Source organism: Chaetodon auriga, chromosome 4 (assembly GCF_051107435.1).
Source record: "Chaetodon auriga isolate fChaAug3 chromosome 4, fChaAug3.hap1, whole genome shotgun sequence".
Lineage (NCBI taxonomy): Eukaryota > Metazoa > Chordata > Actinopteri > Chaetodontiformes > Chaetodontidae > Chaetodon > Chaetodon auriga.
In genome coordinates this window covers 7,192,273-7,214,159 of record NC_135077.1, presented here as the reverse complement: position 1 = coordinate 7,214,159, position 21,887 = coordinate 7,192,273, and the positions used below count along the sequence as shown (strand labels likewise).

The 21,887-nt window shown below is 40.3% G+C and overlaps 1 protein-coding gene across 1 annotated transcript in view; it reads right to left on the bottom strand.

Moving 5' to 3' along the window:
* Positions 1–21,887, bottom strand: part of sgcz (sarcoglycan zeta) — a 318,295-nt gene that overhangs the window by 130,698 nt on the left and 165,710 nt on the right. Inside the window, exon 2 of the mRNA XM_076728465.1 lies at positions 17,995–18,204. Coding sequence (XP_076584580.1) covers positions 17,995–18,204 — 210 coding nt within the window. The remainder of the gene's footprint in view (positions 1–17,994; positions 18,205–21,887) is intronic.

The window sequence follows — 21,887 nt, the reverse complement described above, 5'->3', positions numbered from 1 at the left end:
ATTTTTAGTTTTCCAAGTGAAAGTACTTTTCAAAGAAAAAAGTGAACCAGTGCGCCTAAATTAGCTTATGCAGACATGGTTGCAGTGATGAAAAAGCATCATAACAGCTCTAAAACACACTTAACCAGATGAGCTGCAAGGATAAATGTGCCTAGATAAAGTTAATGCTCTTCTAAGGAGTTTGGGTGCCCAACAAGCAGCTTTCCCAAGACCGCATTCTGACAGACAGAGACAGTGTTTTGATAAAGAGCCAGACAGTTTGTGAAGGAGTGCCTTGTTGCTGCTGTGGAGCTGATAGACACAGTAAGATTGCTCCAAAGTGTCAGTCAATTGAAGCTAAATTAAAGATGTGGCACATGCAACTGGAAAGATGAAGCACTGTGCATTTTCCTACTCTGCAAGAACAAAAGCCTGCTGCGACATCTGAATATGCTGGTGAGTGTGTAAACTCCTTCAGGCCTTTGGTGAGAGGTTTCAGGATATGAAAAATAAACAAAAGGAACTTTGCTGCTGTTTAATGTGGAACCAGCTGATGTGCCTGACAACCTCCAACACAAAGTCATGAAGCTACAAAGCAACAACAAGCTCTGAGTCATAGCACAGCCTCCCTCTGCTCAGGTTCTGCTGCATAAACTTTACGTGCGTTCACATGCACTGAAGTTTGCATCTCTGTTACAACCGAGTTTGGAATAAGCTTCTACTACAACCTGTTACAAAGACTCACTTGACCCAAACCTGATAAACCAGTGGCAAGTAGCATCATCTTCATCACCCTCTGACATCAGATGGCTCACCAGCCAACAGTGCCAGCCACCTCAGAGGTCAGTGCGATACGCATGTTCAATAATTTCGAATGGCCCCGGAAGAATGCACATTAAATTCAGCTTCACTGAACATCAGGCCTTTGCCTTCGAAACAATGATTCAAACTTAGCGAGAACCATCTTGATTTTGTGCTTTTAAGTGAAACTAGACCAAGAAAACCGTGCAACAGTCCTTACTGAGACAACCTTTCCCAACTTCTGCTTCACGAGTAAAGCTGTTCAATAATTCTATCCAGTGCACAACTTTTTGATAACGGATGGTCATTTGCATTGACTGTCTGTGTCGTTACTGCTGGTGATTTTAACATTCATGTTGGGCAGCAGCACTAAAGAACTGCGTTGCCTTCTGGATAACTACAGGCTGACTCAGCATGTCACAGAGCTCACACACGATAAGGACCACTTAACATTTCTCAGGTTGTTCATTCATGTTGTTCTTTCTGATCATTCCTGTGTTTTCTTTGAGATGTAGACACAAATGTCGCATCAATGTCAATCAGGGAACGGTATGCCACTGAAAACAATCTCACTTCACGTTTTTTCAAAAATGCACAGGATCAGATCTTCTCCAAAAATCAACATGTTTCTACTCTCAGGCTTTTTCCCACAGGCCCACTGCAGTTATTAAGCTACTCTGAAAAAAAGAATAACAGAGACAACTCAGTTATGAACAGCTACACGCCCACATCAAACTGTCCATTTTAAGAAATCATTGAAAATGTTGATTTTCAGCAGCTTAAGAAATTGTTTTGATGTTTTCCAGTCAGGGTTGAAATCCCCTTATACACAGACAGTGGAAATGTTTTGGCCATATTTATTTATTTCATGTCAGTGCTGCATTTGACAGGGTCGGTCACAATGTGACACAGACTGGAAACCTGGACTGAGAGCTAAACTGGTTTGATTTCCAGCCAAGCAGGACAGGGACGGTTTTCTGACCACCTCTCATAATTCTGGGCTCTTCTGTTCAACATCTACAGGCTCCCACTGGCACAGATCACACACCGTTATTTAACTATGTCTAACAATATTTAACAATACCCTGTGGATTTAAGAAACTGTTCATTTTCCCCAATTAGTAGTCATTCTACTCTTGGAATTCAATGGAGAAAAAATATTTTTATTTGTATTTTTTTTTTTTTTTTTTAAATTTTGTTTTGTGCTGAATATGACTGCCAGATTTCATTGTGGTTAATTCGCTGAGGGTGAAATACAGAGATTGCTTGTGTGATCCAAAGTCTCCAGTGATATTAACTAAAATATGGTCTCAACAAACTACTAGCCAAATAAATAAATAAAATTAAATAAACAAAACACATTTGTGTCATTATGTGCAACAGCATACTGTTGTTATTTATGTATGTATGTATGTATGTATGTATGTGTATAATCTGATAATTAACCTGCAGCAGTCATTATCTCCCTGCTCTGCAGTGATTTAGGAATTTGGAGGGTGGATGTTCAGTGATAAGTGGCAGAGAAAGGGTGATGAATAATCTATAAGCAAATCAAAGTCTTGACTTCCCCAGTAAGAATAAAAATGTGGATATTACAAGGCTGGGGGTGATAATTGAGATTCCTATGGACAAATATGATCTAAAGACTTCATTTTGTTTCAGTTTCTTCACAAATTGTGAGCATTTTCCCTTTATCTATAGTACAACAATGGTACAACAGGGTTGCATAGTTTTTAGGACTTTTATGACCTACAAACTCATAAAACTACACTGAAAGCTGTTATGGTTTCTAAAACTTTATCTGAGGGCTTTTTAAATAGAAGTGTCCTTTAAAATACAGCAGCAGCATCTCTGAGGAACAGTATTACTATGACTGAGAGCACCACCGGGTGCATTTGCCACCTGGCTCCACACATTTTCGATGGTTGGCCTTCATGTATCACAGCATTATGACACAAACCCAAGGTAAAAAGGAGCCAACCTCTTATTTTCCTCGAAGAAAATCAGAGAGGAACAAATAAATAAATAAATATGTAGCATTACCAAACATTATAAACTTGCCAAAAGTCCAACCTTTTTTCCAGGATAATTCTGCATATCTGGTTATATCACAAGAATAAATGGAGAAATCAAAAGGCATCTTGCATAAGAAATCATACATACTGAAACATGAAATAGACAAGTCCGAATTTTCTACAAATGCCACCACAGTACAGTACAAAGTACAAATGGAAAAACGACTCATCAATCTAATGTGTATCACAGCACAGTTTCACCTTCATCACTGGAGAACAATAATTTATGGTATTACTGATGACAATGTCCTTTTCAAACAATACATTGCTTCCATTTATTGCATTTTTGGACTTCAGGGTCAACAACTAATGAATCCTATCACAGCTCCTTTTTATTAATAAGCTTTTCAGGGTTTCTGTAAAACCTCTGATACAGTAGAAAGAAGAGGGGAAAACAATGAAACGAATGAAGGATTAATGAAAATGCTCCAATGCTGTATCAGTTTAAACTAAAATGCTGCCAGTGTGCATTTCTGCAAACCACAGATACATTAAAGTTGTATGTTTCAGATGTATCATATTAACATTTGTACAATATCAAAGTGATCCCGTTCAGATTATACCACAGTGTTTGTGGCTACTAAACCGGGTATTTGAAGTTGACACACAATCTTTTCCGAACCCTAAACAAGTGTTTTTTGGGCAGAAAGCGAGCCAGACCTTAACCACAGAACTTTCATGTCAAGTTTCCAGTGACCTGCCACTGAGGAAGTTTGTCATTTCAACCGGTGAAAGCAAGGGTCAGCACCAGCTACAAATGGGAGGCAGCTAGCTCGAAGTTTTGCACAATTCTCTTTGCCAATGAGATAGAAAGTTTGAGTCAGAGGCCAATGAATCAGTGTCTTCTGACAACCGGGATGTCAGCGTCCCTCACAAACATTCAAAGACACACATTTTCATCTGCGAGCGAAATGCTACACCGTAGAGCCCAGCTCTCAAAAGAGAGCAGGGCTGCAGAACTAGCTGACTGAGGTCAACAAATCACACTGCATACAACAAAGAAAGGATTTTTATTGGCTTTATTTTAGCTAAGAATGATCCTTTAAAATGTGATTTAAAATCGGCCCCGGCTATGATCCTTAGGACTGATTCATTCATTGATCATATTGGGCTGGCCTGTATAAATAAACCAGCCACAAATGAAGATATTCAAGCCTGCGTGATGTAAATTTTACTGAATGTTTTGGTTCCGCACGAAGTTCTTTAGATCTTTAGATTTGGCCCTCAGTATGCAGTAATAACAAGTAAATTACATGCCACTGATTTCCCGTTGCCAAACTTGTGTATAATTTACACTGAAAGACAGAATCACACGACTCTATGCAGATAAAAGTGTTTCTGCTGTAACAGCCTTTATTACAGTATTGCATGCACAGTTGACAAAGTATGTACCATGACATTTAAAATGGCCACCTCAGGACACATACAATAGTTTTTTTTTTTCCACTAATAGCAATTATGTGATTATTATTATTATTATTTTGTTTTTTAACTATGCCAGCAATTCAGTGAACCACATGAAGGCTATTACAGTGGAAAAGCACTGATAGGTAATATTAAAGCTTGGTCCATTAAATGTGAATGAATTCTCTCATCCTTTCAGCTCACCTGATTCTTTGCTATATATTCACTAAAATTCATGTTACTCGTCAAATACATGTTGCTTAAAAGATCTTTCTTTTTTCTATGGATATTATTTCATACATTTAATAATAGTTACTTGTTCAAATTCTTTGTATTATGCTGTTATGTTACATCCACCACCATGATGTAATTCATATATTGTTATACATATGACTGCACTGTACATGTTGCAGTGTTGTAATTGTCTGCTTTGTTATTTTTTAGATCACCTCATTTGCTCTGTTCTTATTCATAACATGGTCTTTTCCTTATCTGTATCTTATTTGCCGCTGCAATGATCCAATTTCCCCACAGGGATCATTAGGGTTTCATGTCCTCCAGAAATCATTTAATGCACAGTGGAACAGAGAATGCATTGTTTGACTCCTTGTGGAATTTGTGTGATCAGTAAAGGCTGTCCAAACAATAAATGGACTTGATTTCACTGTAGGTTTCAAAGGGCTTACACTAAAGGCGCAGAGGTTAACCATCAGTCCGGGGTTTATATACTGCTGATGCATAAAGAAAGATGTAGAAAATTTTGGAGAGGACAAGAGGTTGAAGAGTTTACAGTGAAGAGACAACAGGGTGCAGGCAGGTGAAGTGTCCTTGTGCAATGTCTCGACATCTGTTAAAGAACCATAACAGTGATTTTTGGACAATTAGCAAAGTCCATCCCAAGTGCTTACATCTTGTATTACTGTCAACCATTTCCCAATTCATGCTAATGGCACTGCAATTCTTAATTACATTTTTCTACCTTTCAGCTGCTTTCAGTTCATTTTAGTTCAGTCTTAGCTACAGAACAGCACATAAGTGCTGTCATGCCTTTGGATCAAAGTCATTAATAACAGTTAGTTATAAGGTCACAAATAAGTTCAGAATGTTTAAATAAATAAGCTAATTTCATGGTTAAAAAACTGTTAAAATGATATGGTTAAAAGTTATCAGAGTGAGACACCCTTCGTAAAGGATCGTTTTGTTTTCTGTAGAGTGGGTGCTCATCACATCAATAGACAATCTTTGATATTTTTTCTCTCACGAGAGACTGGCTAGCGGTACGGCAGAAAAATTAAGATCGTAAAAACCCTCATAGTACGCTGTGTTGACTTCAAAACGTTTGAGCCTCGGGAAATTTTCGTCTTTGTAAGTATCACGTGTACAAAGCACTTATATAGAGGCCATAAATGTTATGAATTAGTGTTTGCAAAGTCAATTGTGTTTCCGTTGGCGGATGCCGATGTTACCGACGTGTATTAGCTACATGTTTGTGGTAGCATACCACATTTACTATAGATATTAATTGCATTTTTCTGTATGTTACAGTTACCATTTGTCTACGTTTGTCACCGTTGTCATATCACTAACTGGCATGTTGACTACAAGATGGCTCCATAAAAACAAGAAAAGAAAGCCTTGTGTACGGAGTTTTCTTAAAAGGTTCGCTAGCAGCACACAAAAAGTAGTAAGTGAAGTAACTTTACGAAACAGTGACACTTTAACGAGTGAATATCACGGTCTGGAGCTCCAACAAGAAGACGATACTTTCAACCGAAAGACTGCTGTTCCACATCATTTCGAGGAAGAGTATATGGAGGAGGAAAGGCAAAGGGCAAGAGAAGACGGGCACACTGCCACTACATCATCAGATTAACCAGAACACTGCAACCAACAAACAAACAGCAGCTGGTGGTTCAGTTACACAGACATGCAAAACTGTCCAATCCAAACAGTGTTTCTGCTGCCATGAATGGGTCATTTCTGAAGCACTGAATCTATATGTACGACAAGCCATCAGGATTTCTACAATCTCTGTTAGTACAAAGTAAAGTTGACAAATGTGACATCGGCCCTGCTACCTGGTCCAATGGAACTACAGATATGGGATGCATATCTTCATCATGGAAATGAGTCCAAAGGTAAAGATCATCATCACAATGAATTGTAATTCAATTGTGTATATTGGTGGGCAAAGCACTGAAGTTCATGGTGGACATATTATAACCCTGTCTATAAAAAAGTTGGGACACTGTCTAAAATGTAAACAGAAACAGAATGTAATGATTTGCAAAGCAAATCGTATCGTATTTAACTGAACAATTGTTTTCAAAAATTCTATCCTCATTTGGAATTTGATGCCAGGAACACATTTCAAAAAAATATGGCACAGGTTCATGTTTTCCTCTCTGTTACATCACCTCTTCTTTCAACAAAACTCTATAAGTGTTTGGGAACTAACGAGACCAATTGCTGTCATTTTGAAAGTGGAAGGCTTTCCCATTCTTGCCCGATGTACAATGTCAGCTGCTCAACAGTTCAGGGACTCCTTTGTCCTATTTTACATTTCATAATGCAGCAAGTATTTTCAATGCAGGCAGGTCAGTTTAGCAGCCAGAGTCTTTTATTACGGAGCCACGCTGTTGGTGCATGTGCTGAATGTGGGTTGGCATTGTCTTGCAGAAATAACCAAGGCCTTCCTAAAAAAGATGTTGTCTACTCGGCAGCCTACGTTGCTCCAAAACCTGCATATAACCTTCAGAATTAATGATGCCTTCATAAATGTGCAGGTTAGCCATTCCATGTGCACTAATGCACCCCCACGCCATCATGGATGCTGGCTTTTGAACTGCGTGCTGCTAACAAGCAGAGTGGACCCTCTCCTCTTTAGACGCGGCGTCCGTGATTTTCAAAAAGAATTTTAGATGTGGACTCATCGGACCACAGGACAGTTTTCCACTTCGCCTCAGTCCATCTTAAATGAGCTCAGGACCAGAGAGGGCGGCCGTGTTTCTGGATCTCTTTTATATACGGTTTCTTTGCATGGTAGAGTTTCAACTTGCATTTGTGGATGCAGCGATGAACTGTGTTCACAGACGATGATTTTTGTTTTGTTTTCAATGCAGTGCTGTGTGTCACAGAGCGGTGAAATATGGGGTTTCAATGGCTTGCAAAATCATCACAGTTCCTGTAACATTTTACACAGCATCCCAACTTCTTTGGAAACAGGGTTATACCTGAACCTTTCATTCTGAGAAATGTGACAATTTGACAATTGTTAAATTAGCTAAAATGAAAACGAAAGCTAAAATATGGCAGCTTCTCTGGGAAATGACTGGCACCAACAGAAGCTGAAAGGAGACAGCCCCCTGTTTTGATGAAAAATTAGAAAAACTTTTTTCCAACAAAGGGTTCCATTAAAAAAAAGCTAAAATAAGCAGCCATTATAAAACTCACATTAAGACATTTTCTACTACAAGCAAATAAATTCTTAAGAAGTGTGTGCAAAAGCTTTTCCATTACACCTAATCAACACATTTAACTTTAACATGTTTGATAGGCTGAGGCAGAATGGATGCTTAAGAAAGTCTGAGACAAGGGTTTCTCTGACTGAACTACTCATTTATGCATTTTCACTTTCACTCAGAGTAACAGCTGAATGCTCTGAATGAAAGGTTATCACTAAGTGGCTACTTGCAGATGAGTACAAGGTAGCTTCTCTCAGTTCTCAACCAGAAGGCCAATACAGCATGTGTGTATCTGTGTGTTCAGTCAGAATCATAATCCACATAAATACTACAAGTCTTCTTCATTTCAAAAGAAACAAGCGAATGGGGAATACGCTTTGCGTGTATAATGAACAGAGACTTATGCTTACATGTAAATATATACTGTAAGTGTGAGTAACCATGCAGAGAAGATGTCCTCACAGCAGGGATTCTGTTGGGATTCTTTAAGGCTTCATGTCTCAAGAAACCTTTTGAAACCTCAGCACTTGTATAAACACACACACCCACACACACACACACACACACACACACACACACACACAAGTGAGCATGTCAGCATAAAAGCAAAAGCAACCCCCGGCATCCCTAAAGACACAAACAAATGTTACATTTGAGTGACTATAGTATATCTCCTCTCTTCCAACATCTCTCTCTCTCTCTCTCTCTCTCTCACACACACACACACGCACGTACACATGCACACACACATTATCTCCATTAAGATGAGTGTGTTCATTATTTATCATTGTTTATATCTTTGACAGAGTGCCAGCAGAGATAACAAGGCTAAAACTGCTGACTGATGGATATTTTTCCTCCACACATGTTGACACACTTACACACTAGACGGAACACACATGCACACGCACACATACACGCACACACACACACACCCTCGCATGCACACACTGCTCTATGAGCTCACACAGTGCTCAAACAGGCAAAGGGTCAGCTGTTTGTCAGTGTTTGTGTGTGTGTTCCTTATTTATCACTGTTTGACATATTGCCACTGGAAATAATAGGACTAAAGTGCTGACTGATTCAGATTTAGGTGTTGTATACACCAAGACGCTACTTGGTTATCTTACACACACAAATATACCCTTGGGTGGATGCATAGAAATACATATCAAAGTGATTTAATGTTACATTTCTTGCCTATCTCAGTGAGTTTAGACTGAAAGTGTTGCTGACTCTATAAAAAGACATCTTTGTTTTGTGCAGACAGCGATTTAAAGTGGCAATCTTTTCCTTTTTTCCCTCCTTTTTTGTCTGGTGGTGGTGGATTTGGCCTCTGAGATCGGTCAAACAGTGTGGGTGATGCTGTGATGGCTTGTTTAAACTTTGAGTATGAGTGACGCTTCTCTTTCTCTGTTCTGCCTGGTAGCTATCACTGCTCATGTTATCTCATCACTTGCATTTCAAGCCTCAGAGCTTAATCAAGGACATTCAAGCTTAAAGGCAGACCTTGCAGTTTTCACGGTAAACAATTTGGTATTATAGCCTCCACCTGCTAAGAAGACTGCTAAGAAGGTCTTTTGGAGTATGTAGGACGCTGTTAAAAAACATTTTATGACTCCGTGGTTGCATCTGCAGTTGTCTGCGCAGTGGTCTGCTGGGGCTGTGGAAGCTCAGAGAGGGACAGAAAAAGACTGAAGAAGACTGTTCAGGAGAGCTGGTTCTGTCCTGGACTGCCCTGTGGACACCATCAAGGAGATGGGTGAGAGAGGGATGTTAGCCAAGCTGACATCAATTATTGACAACCCATCCCACCCCCTGCATGAGATTTGGGGGGGGGGGCTTAAGCAGCTCCCTCAGCAGCAGACTGCTGCATCCACTGTGTCAAAAGAAAGGCTACCGCAGGTCCTTCATTCCAACTGCAACCAGACTGTTCAACTCCAGTACTGAATGATGTAGCACTGTGTTTACATTTTATGTTTCATCATGTTGCCATTACATCCATGCAATATCTTGTGCAATATTGCATATTTTCTTCAATATTACATATTTATCTTCTTTGTATCAAGTCTACGCATATATACATATTTTTTCTTTTTATATGCTGTGTTGCATATCTTTTTATCAAATGTGCAATAGTGAAAACACTGTACTTAAACCATGTGCAATGTCTCAATCCATGTGCCCAGTTGCAGAAGCTCAAGAACAAGTTATCAGTTTGAAATTATTCAACCTGTCACACAAATTACATTATATAAGTCCAACAGGAGGGAAATTCACTGAGCTCAATGGCTTAAATATGTGGAAAATGGGACATTTAGTGAAAACTCAATGCTCCCATGAGTATCGTAATGGTCTCCTGTACATTCTTATTGGAATATTATCAAATACCTTATACGAATAAGACCTACGAGACCATTCATCATTTATCTGTAGCTGTGGTTTTACTTATTAGTCAGATAGATCTGTTTCAACCTAAATGCTATAGTCAACCCTTGGAAGGAGAGAGTTGACATTCAGTTGAAATATAAGCTGCTGAGGAGATCTGTTGCATGATGAATGAGGAGTAGACCCTTACACTTCCTATCTCTGAGGTACCCTGTGGATCAGTCCATAATAATATAATCAAGGCATCATTAAGCAGTATTTTGCTGCATTTCCCAGCTCCACTGGTGAGGAAATAAGGCTTTATTATTGATGGGGAGACGGACTCACATGAAACATATATTTCATATATAATACTCAAATGTCAATTCAGTCTATTGTGTTTTTTTCAGTGTGTGTGTGTGTGTGTGTGTGTGTGTGTGTGTGCGCACTGACCATTCAAGCGATTAACATCAGGTGTGTCAGCGCTCTAACTCTGATGGATACGTCACATTAACCCCTCTCCTCTTTGTGTGTGTGTGTGTGTGTGTGTGTGTGTGTGTGTGTGTGTGTGTGTGCGTGCGTGTGTGATACAGGAGGACAGAGTATTTCACGCTGGACTCTCTCATTACCTGAGGTCAGCACTGTTACTGACAAAGTGAGAAAAATGTGTGTGTATGTCGGTGATTGTGTGTGTGTGTGTGTGTGTGTGTGTGTGTGTGTTTGTGTGTGTGTGAGAGCGATAAATTACACATTGCAGGTGTGAACAGCCATAATGATGGTGGCTGGTCTAGACGAGGAGCTGAGTACAGCAGGTTTTGGGAGCTCATACTGCCTTCAAGAATACATCTTACCCTCCCCCCCACCCCCCCCAAACACACACACACACACACACACATACACCCCCCCCACACACACACATATACCAGTCATGCGTACCATACAAACAAACAAACACACTGACATAGACTGAAAAAAACAGCAGCTGTGACCTAACACATTATGACAGCCATGCCCTTTAACCTAATGCAGGCAGAGGTGACATGCTTGGTCACATAAAATCTATTATCATGATGATGATGATTGGAGCACAAGCATCAGTGAGTAATGACTTAATTCAATCTGCTGGATGAACCATTTTCTGATGCACATATGAGCATTTAAATTACAACAGCTTTTTTTTTTTTTGTTGCTCTCAAATTCATCAGTGACCTCACATTAAGCACACAGTAATGTAGAATACATATTTTCCTGTTGTGTACAATAAATAACCCGATGTTATCAATAATGGACAAAATGCAAGATTTGAACAGCAGGGTTTGATATGGTTATTAAATCATGCAATTTCAGGTACTGATGAATTTAAGTCACCAGTTGAACTTAAACAGGGATCCGTTATCTTCCTATGTATAGGAACAAAAAAAAAAAAGTAGATGAATTGGGGGTCAAAAATCAAATCTGACTATTTAACCAATGTAAAGATACAACAAAACATCAGCTCGCAGACTGTTGGTTTGAAGGGCCCATGAACTGGAAGATAGTGAAGGTGACGGCGCCTTGATGAACACAGTAACACTCACACAGCCCCACATCAAACTCCACAATCCGTCTGTCTATGCCAGCCCATCATCCACTCATTTCCACTCCATGAGGCAGTGAAACAGACACCTCTTCAAGTCCCCGAGGGCCCAAGAGGCAGAGGACAGGAGGGAGAAGCTGAGCGTGGATGATTGGACACTCTATTTAAACCACACACACACACACACACACACACACACACACACACACACACACACTCACTGCCACCACTCCCTCTCCCTCCTTTTTCCTATTTGTCTTCTTCCATGCATCACTCAGCATCCTCCCTGCTCACCTCTGTCTCTCTCTACCACACAGATCACTCAGATTAGTTTATTTGTAAAGAAACTTAAAGATACACCGTGCAAGATTTTCAGGAAAAAATACATATATGTGTTGAACATGAATCACTGGAGCAGCTGTGACAACAAAGAGCAATCCATCCCATTAATTGAGATCATGTACCTATTTACCTATTTGCTCTATCTGACAAATTCCAATCGCTTGCTAAACAGCACTGAGTAAATGCTCCCTTTAATCCTCTTCCCTTTAATCTCCTTCGGCATAAAGCATCATAATGTCTTTATATACAGCTCAGTACTGGCACTTGCTTTTATGTAACAAAACCGTAAGCTAGTTAAAACTGTACTCAATTAAATTGTTTCGGCTTTTTTTTTTTTTTTGCACATTAACAAGGTGTGGGGACGTGAGCATGAAGCAATCTGATGGGCAGGCAGGTAGAAAAAGGTGCCAGACCTACACTAACTCATCAGTGATTTCTAACTTGTAAAATAATACTGTTGATGCTTATAACCTCCTCTTCCACTCTACTTCCTGTGCTTATACTTTGCCACAGAAAGCAAGAACATTGATACCCATGCATGTCTTATCTCACTGTACTTGAACAAACATGGCATATGAGGCTTAAGACAAAAAGAAATTCAAGAGTAGATCTAAACTATTGCTCATTTTTACAGAAAGCTGTGGGACGTCATTAAGAATGTCGAGATTAACCTGGACCCCCGCTCTGCAGACACTGACCTGTGCTCACAAACACTGACTGCGTCTGTCTCTGTTGCCTCACTTTTATGAGCTACTCATAAGCCAAATGTGTTTGTTCCTGTTTTACTCCTGTTGTATTTCCCTTTTTGCAACCCTATTTTATGCAGCCATAATCCCATTTCTAATTAATGTTGGTCATTTTTATTGATCTTCCAATTGCTGTCTTATCCTCTTTAAAGCACCCTGTAACTCTGATCTGAAAAGTGCCACAAGAATAAAGTTTTATTGTGTGCCCCCACTGGTTGGCAGCCAGTCAGTATTTAAAAATAAGAAAGCACACTTTACACACTGCCAGCAAATGTTTGCCATTGTCATCTAAGTGTAAGAATACTGAAATAAATTACAGAGCACTGGCAGTTTTATTGTTATTCTTGAAGCATTTATCATGTTTAGATGGTGTTTATAAGCTTCATGTAGTTAAGGATTAAAAGTGCACAAAGTGAAACACAGGAATCTTACAGTTTAGATCTCACTATAAAGACAGATACTGCTGTGTTATTGTTAGCACTTGGGGAAATTTGACAGCCATATTGTGTTAGTGGAGGCAGAATTCATTGTAGTGTAAATGCAATTCTGAATGTTGATGAATCACATCTGGTTTATGACTCCGGCGTGCACGCGGAGCGTTTCAAAAGTCTGTGCACACATTGTAAGAGACCGTTACGCCAGGATGCAGAGCAGCACACTGCAAACCGTGTTATGAGGAGGCAAAACATCGGGTATTGAGCAGGTATTAAGGTGACAAATACACATTGCACACTCCGATGCTAACACACACACACACACACACACACACACACCATAGTCTCGTCCAGACCAGGAATTAGGCAGACTGATTGGTGAGTGACAACTGAAATTGAATTTCTCTGCGGTGAATGCTCAAAGGACTCAGGGGAGGACACACACACACACACACACACACACACACACACACACACACACACACACACACACACACACACACACACACACACACACACATCAGCATGAACGATTGCTAAATAATTGCTGGCACATACACATATACTCTCTCAGTTTCCCTCTCTCTCTTGCTTTCTCTCTCTCTCTCTCTCTCTCACACACACACAAACACACACACACACACACACACACACACACACACACACACACACGTAAACTCCTATCCCCACAATTCCCTCCTCTCCAATTTACTGCCAAAGCTGTCTCTTCAAAAGCAAATCTCTTTTTCTCTGCACACCATCACAATGAGAATCGCATCTGGCAACTCCAAACAAAACAAAAAAGTTTGAGAGAGGCCTTCATTATACTTTAGACGTGATATGAATGGTGGCGACGGAAATGACTATTGCAGAAGAAGCAACTCCCCATTGCCGGCTTTGAAATGAGAACTGATGAAGAAGGGAAGCGCAGTTCTGCATTTGTGCTTGTGTGTGAGAGATTTTAGTTTTAATGTTCTCTGCCTTTACATTCATTATTCAGTGTTCAGACTGCTAATAACAATGAGCCTTGTGCAGTGCTCAGATATGGAAGTGCTCACACACAGAAAGCACCTTTCTGATGGAAACCTGCTACTCAATCTGCTCCCTGTGTCAGAGGCGTGAAGCTGGAAAACAGCAACGAGCAGCGCAAAAAATTATTTCATGCAATGTCCTACAACGGACACGAGTGACACCTCGGATGAAACCATTTCACTTCACGACGCCACAACGCCTAACTGGAGCTGAATATGTTGATCACACGCTGATCCCAAGCATACAGCCAGTGGGACTGGAAGGCGAGAGACAGCCTGCCTTTTTGTATTCTTTTGTAAAGTCTCAGTCAGAGGTCTCCAATGAACTTAACTATATATCGTGTTATTCAAGATGTGATAAAAGGCCCACTGCTTTGTGTCTCCAGTTGTTTGATCTGCATGTGCAAATCTGAAGCTAGAACAGCGTGTGTGAAAGTATGCTTTCCCACTGTTTAAAAATGTGATTGAATGTGAATGTGACTGATTTCTGATTGATCATTAACACTTCACCCGCTTGGCTCCATAGGTGAAGTATTTTAGGGAACACCACCATTCTTATTCTTGTGATCTTCACTTATTTTTTCAGGTCCATTTTACATCTTAATGCAGTCAAACACAGCTGTAAACATTCCTTGAAATGCTAATTATCATTAGTTAAGTGACATTTTGCTGAAGCTTCTGTGTGTTGGGTCTCAGTGGGATCAAAAGTACAACAAAAAATGCATTATTTTTGGCTGGTGATAGTTTTAACTAATGCTTGTTTAATTAAGTTTAAATAAGCACTTGCTTCCCTTTTTCACTTGACACCTGGAGCACCTCACAGTGTTGTGACTGTTGTATCGACTTTGGGAATTTCTGAGACTCAGAGCTATAATGGGATATTGCTTCTCGCATAAATATCTTCTATTGCTGTCTGATAACATAGTGCAAAGGTTTTATGTAGCTGCAAACTATGAGGCGTGGAGTCGCTTGAGTTTAGGTATGGTATATACTTCATGGTCTCATAGGATTCAGTGTCTGCCACATGGAGTGCTCGTGGACATCATGGTTCCTCTCCGCCATCATTGTCTTTGTATGAATTTTAACTGATCAGATGCATAGACACACAACACAGCCCAACCTCTGAAGTGGAGCAGCTGCTGTGAAGGTGTCATGACGAAGTGTTCGACTCTCAAACTCTGACTGTCTCTGTCAAGTCATCATCCACTGACTTGGCAGTGAAACAGACATCTCTCCTGGTCTCTGAGGACCTCAGAGTTAGAGGACAGGAGGGAGAGGGTGTGTGTAGGCTGCGGATGGTCACACAGTACATTTTAACCACATGTAGACAGACACTCACTCAGCTCCATATCTTCCTTTCTATATTCATCACTCTCTTCTTCAACCCATGGTCCCCACCACATGCCCTTCCGTCCTCCAGCTCATAACAATCCAATCTTTATCTGCCCATCTGACAGCTTTTTTTCTTTTGTTTTGTTTTGTTTTCCCTTCTCTGTCAACCATGCTGATCTCTACTCCGTCAGCTACTCTCTTTCAAGCTCCATCATGTGGCACTGCTTGAGACTCGGTTAATAGCTCGGTGGCTGAAGGGGCGATGTGGCAAGATAACACAAAGGATATTAATCTGCACAGGACTTATTTGAAGATCAGTCTAAAGCCTGACAGCTGACAGAAAACAGGGCCCAGAAGAAGGTTAAGTGCATGTTTTTTCAGCATCATCGTGTCTTCTACAATATTGTGGTCCTAAAATGGATAAATATGTGTACATGCAACTTTTTTTTTGCAGTAGCGAAAACACATTTTGGGGGAAATGTGATGCTACTCAGATTGTGTCCTTCATTACTGATTGCCTTATTCTATTCTATTCTTAGTCTATTTGGTGCAAACTGCTTGTTTAAGATTAGGGAAACATATCATACTTTATTTTTCATGTATCATATTCACTCAAAGTAAAATAAAAACTCTTTTTCTGCCTACCTTCTGTACTTCTATTCATGCACTTTTATCTTTTTCTTTTTTTAAACTCCCCCTATTTTCTCATACTGTCTTGTTTTTCACACATCAGTATATAGCCTCTGAAATATCTTCTTCTCTTTCATGCTTAGTACCGGCTGCCTCCCCCTAGGCGTATTCAGCTCCCCTCCCTTTTCCCTCAACCTGTCTTATACTTTATTGAGACATAAGACATGATGTGGGAAGGCTTTACCAGAGATTGGCAGGGGTCAGATTCTGCCTCATTTGCATATATCCTATCACAGTGAAGTTCCTTGAGCCCCAAGGCAATATGGGATATTAGATGTGTGGGTGCTGTAACCCCTGGATGACATGCTCAGAAAGCCTAGGTTGAAACGAGATGTATTATATGGAGGCGAGCACTGACGAGAGAGAGATAAAATATTATTTTATTAATAAGGGCCTGTAGTTACCATGTTTAGTGTATTTAAAATGAACACTTTTCCAGTGGATGTTACTGCTCTTTTCCCTTTCAGTCAAGTCAAATGTACTTTTAAAAGCACAAAACCATTGTGTATCAAAGTGCTTTCCAAAATGGTGCTTGCGAAGTAGGGAGAAAGGAGGTGCAGCCACGACATCAAGAGCATGAACTAAACATAATGAAAACAAGGACATTGTCAAAATCACGAAATAAGAGCAACAGAGTATAAAAAAGCATGTCAGCCACATTGAAAATCCAATGAATAAGAACAAGTTTTGAGGTGAGTTTTGAACATTTGGACCGAGTCAGCTGATTTAAGTGTTTCACAGAGAGCTGCTCCATGATGGCACTGCAGAGGCCCTGTAACCATCAGCCTTAACCAAGACCACCACACTAAACAACACATACAGTAAGTCCTGTCATTGCCTTCCACAGCAACACAGACTGTATGAAACATACGGTGCAAAAAGTAATCCCATCACCCTCCAACGATAAACATTCAGACAATAAAGTGGGTTGGTTAAGGTTAGGAAAAGATGGCAGACGAGGTTAAAATATATATACATATATTAGAAAATAAAAACTTGTCAGTAGGAAACAGAACATGAGCTTCTTCCTTCCAAAGTTAAAATATGTTACATTACTTCTGCCTGTTGCAAGAAATAGTTCACACATCCACGAGAGGCAGCTAATCATAGGCTAAAAGCTATGCTAACCAAGGCCACTGGAGACTTTAAATAGCAGAGCAAAGCAGTCCGAGTAAGAACAATGTGTAACATCCCCGTGTTGGAAAAAGTACTGGAGAAATATCATTTTGTAATGTACATCTTAATTTGGACAAGATAATAACACACGGAGGGATTATATTAAATCGAGAAACACACTGTTGAATGGGTGCACAAAAACAAATCCATGAGAATAATAACATGAAGAGGAGGAAAGGCAGGGAAAACACATTAGTTCATACTTGCAAACATCACTGCTGAAACTGAATCTGATTTAAATGAATGTGAAGTTTTGAATTACAAATCATTGACAACTGAACTAATCATGTGTAACTTTATTCATCTGTAGTGGACACTTGGAATTGGATGAGATCATCCACTTGACATATTGGTGAGACTTTAGTCTACACAGGTGTGTCTGTGTGTGTGTGCATGTGCGCACACACACACCCCCAGAGTCACGCTCCCGTTGATTTTATCATCACTCTCATGTTGTGTTACATTACAGCAAACCTTTTCAACCACATCGTATAGCTTTCGCACATAAACGCCCACATAAACACATAACCATATAACACTCTGGCATGTTCATGACTCAAACAGCCACGTCTCTTACCGGAGTGAAGTTCATGACTTTGAGAATCCAGATGGTCAGCGCCAGGTTGACGATCATGGTGACGAGGAGGAGGAGGATGAAGAAGTACAAGCATCTCTTCCTCCAGCCGTAGATTCCCACTGCGGGGTAAACCTGGGCGCCGCACACTGATGCACCCCGCTGGTGGAGCGGGTTGGGCTGCGCCGCAAGGATATACTGCTCCTGGGTCATCTGAGAGGGACACATATATGAAGAACATATGTCAGCCTCACTCATTTTTCTAAGACATTTTAGATTTTTACATTTCTATTTTGAGGAATCAATCTCGACAACACTGTGTACTGATTTTGAGTGAATACCTGAAATTTATCATTTATTAATTCTCAATTCAGACCCTGGAGTCACTAAAATTGCTGCCATTTGTACAAAACAGTTCTTCAATTCTTTTAATATCTCACTACGTGTCTTTTCATTTTGAGTGAAAATCTGTAAGCCTCTGCTCTGCATGATGCTCGACAGACATCTTTAAGGAGAAAATGAAAGAATGAAGACAGAAACAGTGTTAATTCCCCCTTTTTCCATCCATGCATTGCAGACAAGGATAAGTCGGAGAGAGAGGAGAGGGCGAGGTTTGGAGGTTTTGGTCCTGGTTGTCTGGAGGATGGAAGCAGGTGAGGATAAAGAGAAAAAAACAGAACAACACAGAAAAGGAGAGAGGAAGATAGAGGGAAGGCATGATAAAAATGAGATAGAGGAGGAGTGGTAAAGTGGAGAGATAGCAGGGCATCGAGTAGTAAGAGATAGGAAGGAGAGAGAGAGAAAGAGAGAGAGAGGGGGAAGATAAGACAGCAGAGGAGGACAAAGTCCATTAGTTGTAGTGCAGCAAGAGAAGTCATTGGTGGCAGAGATATGGACACTGGCTGCAAGGCACTGTTATCTCTGTCCATCTCTGACTCTCTAACTCCCTCTCACGCTCTTTTTATTGCTCTCTCTACCCCAAATTTCCTCTCTCTCTCTCTCCCCTCTCTCTCCGTAATTCACTCCTCCTATCTCACTTCGGCACCTCTCTCTCTCTTTATCAGTCTCTCTCTCTCTCACTCACACATTATGTCTTTATTTGCTGAGGCTGCATGACCTTAACACCTCAACGACTTGACTCCCCCTCCCCGCAGTGCTTTTTCACCATGTAGTCTCACATGATGATACCAGCCAGCCTTGATGGGAATCAAAAATGCTGACTCCTGCTGCGTCCACAGGGGAAAAAAAGAAAAGAAAAGAAAATGCAGACTTGGACTGTTCAAGTTTTTTTTTCTTTTTCTTTTTTTTTTTTTTGGTGGGGCAGTCTCAGACACTAGTATCAACCTGTAATCTGTGCCTCCACATGGGTCCTGTTTGTCATACACAACAAAGTAAAGCTCAAGGTCGTGTGAAGTTGATGTTAGGACAATGAATTAACAGCTTCAAAACTTAGCAAATTCCACGTTTGCTTAATATGGGGATTGATACTGAAGGTGTTGCTCAACCTTTACATTCCCCCATCCTCATTAAGGATAAAGATGTACTGATTTCAATCAGTTTCAGCATCTCACAGTAAACCCACTCCATCCTTCGATGTGAAAAATCCCAGAAAAATCAACTAAAAGCTGATGATCTCCCTCCAACAACACCAGCATGACCAGTCCTACAGTGAGATGGTGTGTTTTCCTTTGCACTCGAGGAGCCATTTTCCACCTGAATTAACAGAGATACGGAGTGACTGAACTGTGATAAGCGTGACAGAGCAAAAATACATCAAATCCAGGTGGAAATGCACCCAAGATGCAATGAATAACTGATCAACCAAAAACATCTCCAGAGGTGCATAGAAATACGTTTGGCTGCATTAGGAGTGAATTTAATGAGTTTGTGTTTAACTAAACTTTAGCAGTGCAAGAACAAGATAAACACAACGTGTAATATCAGATTTAAAGAAGGTGATGAAAGGACATGATAGATATCACAATCTGATTTTTTGGAAAAGGGAAAATGAAGCTACTTCTATTGTGCACACCAAACACGGATCCAATATTTGGTCTAAACGCAATCCAATCAATTTCTATCTGGGCACAAGCTGGGTATGAGACGCATATTAATGCCAAGTGGAAAAGGCTTAATGTTCGTCAAGTGGGCTAATGAATGAATGACGTTTTCTCTTTTCAATGAGAAGAAATGATCCTGCAGAATTCTCAGCTGCTTCGTCTGTTTAGCTTTTCCGTGCATCTGTTCACTCTGTGCAGATACAATGCGCGTGAATCGATAGCAGGGCACTGCTGTGGAACAGGGCATTGGAATGGGCAGCTGATCATTTTATCTCAGCATTCAGCATCCACACTGAATCAATAGCAGAGCGCGTGTACCTGTGTGCTGTTATCTTTGCCATGTGTGTGCTGGACTTTTCTGTGGTGCCCTGGAATGCTAATCATTTCAGTCCTGCATGTATCAACAGCAGGGATCAATACATGCACACATGTCTGTGTGTGTGTGTGTGTGTGTGTGTGTGTCAGTTTATGCATATTTCTCAAGGGCAAGAATGTGAATCAGCCAATGAACCAATATGAAAACCCGAACTTGTTTCCAGCTTTTTTTTTTTTTTTTTTCCCGTCCGAATGTGATGCTGAATGACACAATTCAGTGTCACTTCCAAATTTCTCAATCACTCATTGACTCAGTGATTAGCTGTGAGCGTCTGACTGATTCTTTGTCTTGTGTGTGTATGTTTGTGTCTCATTTCAGTCACAGCCATGCACAGTTATCAATTCAACTGCTTTTCTCCTCCCACACAGTTGCCCACTTGCGAATATCATATTTGTCATAGTTTTTCTCACAGCCCTTTGTCACAGAAAACGCCACACTCGCTGCCCTTTGTCAGACTTTCCTTTGATCTCACTCCTTCCCTTGGCTCTGTCCTCTCTTTCTTCCTTTGCCTCCATTGTTCTTTCCTGCATCTTTCATCATTTGGCATCATTTACTGCTTTCATTTCTCAAACTTTTCTGTCACTTCCTTCCCTCTTAATTCAGATTTGAAGCTTTTTGTATGGTGTCCTCTTCCTTCTAACATTTACTTTTTTTCTACTTTTTTCTTGACACTGAGGAAATTCATGTACTTTGTACTCTCATGTACTCTATGACACTTATGGTATCTTATGGAAATGTAGGCATTCTGGATCTACTCATCCTCTGTGGTACTGGGGACAGAATAGACAGATTTTGTACATTTGACATTTATTGTATCTCATTATCTTATGGAAATGTATTATGTATATCTAATTTTGCAAACTTACTAACTTCATTCTTCTCTTCATTTCCACGTTCTTCACAGTCTGCCTTCCTCACTCACTTCATTTCTTCCTTTTTTTAACGCTCTCTGTTCTTAATCAATCCATTTGTTTTCTCCCTTTCCCTCCCTCCCTTCTTCTGTCTCACACTCATCCCTCCCTCCCTCCCTCCCTCTCTCTTCCAGTGCATTTCTTAGATTGAACTGACAACAGAGTCATCAATCAATCCCATGGTGCACCAAAGCCTGTAGGCTCTGCACAGCATGACCTAACTTTATTAACAACATACTGTCTTGACAGTCATAAAAACAAGAGCTACGAGAGCCACGTCACCATGGTTACCATTGCAGTATAATTTCCACTGGGCTCAATGATCAACAATGATCCCAGCAGAACCAGGACTTAAGGGTTTACCTTTTACTTCATGACTGGTTACAGTGAACATCAAAATTAATAAATTAATAAGAGAGAGAAATATTGTCGTGGTCCATACATGTGACTTATCAACCCCCCATAACCGCCCACCAAAGAGAAGCTCAAAATAAACAGCATCACTTTAGTATGAGCTAATAACAGGAGGTGAGAGGAGAAGAGATATAA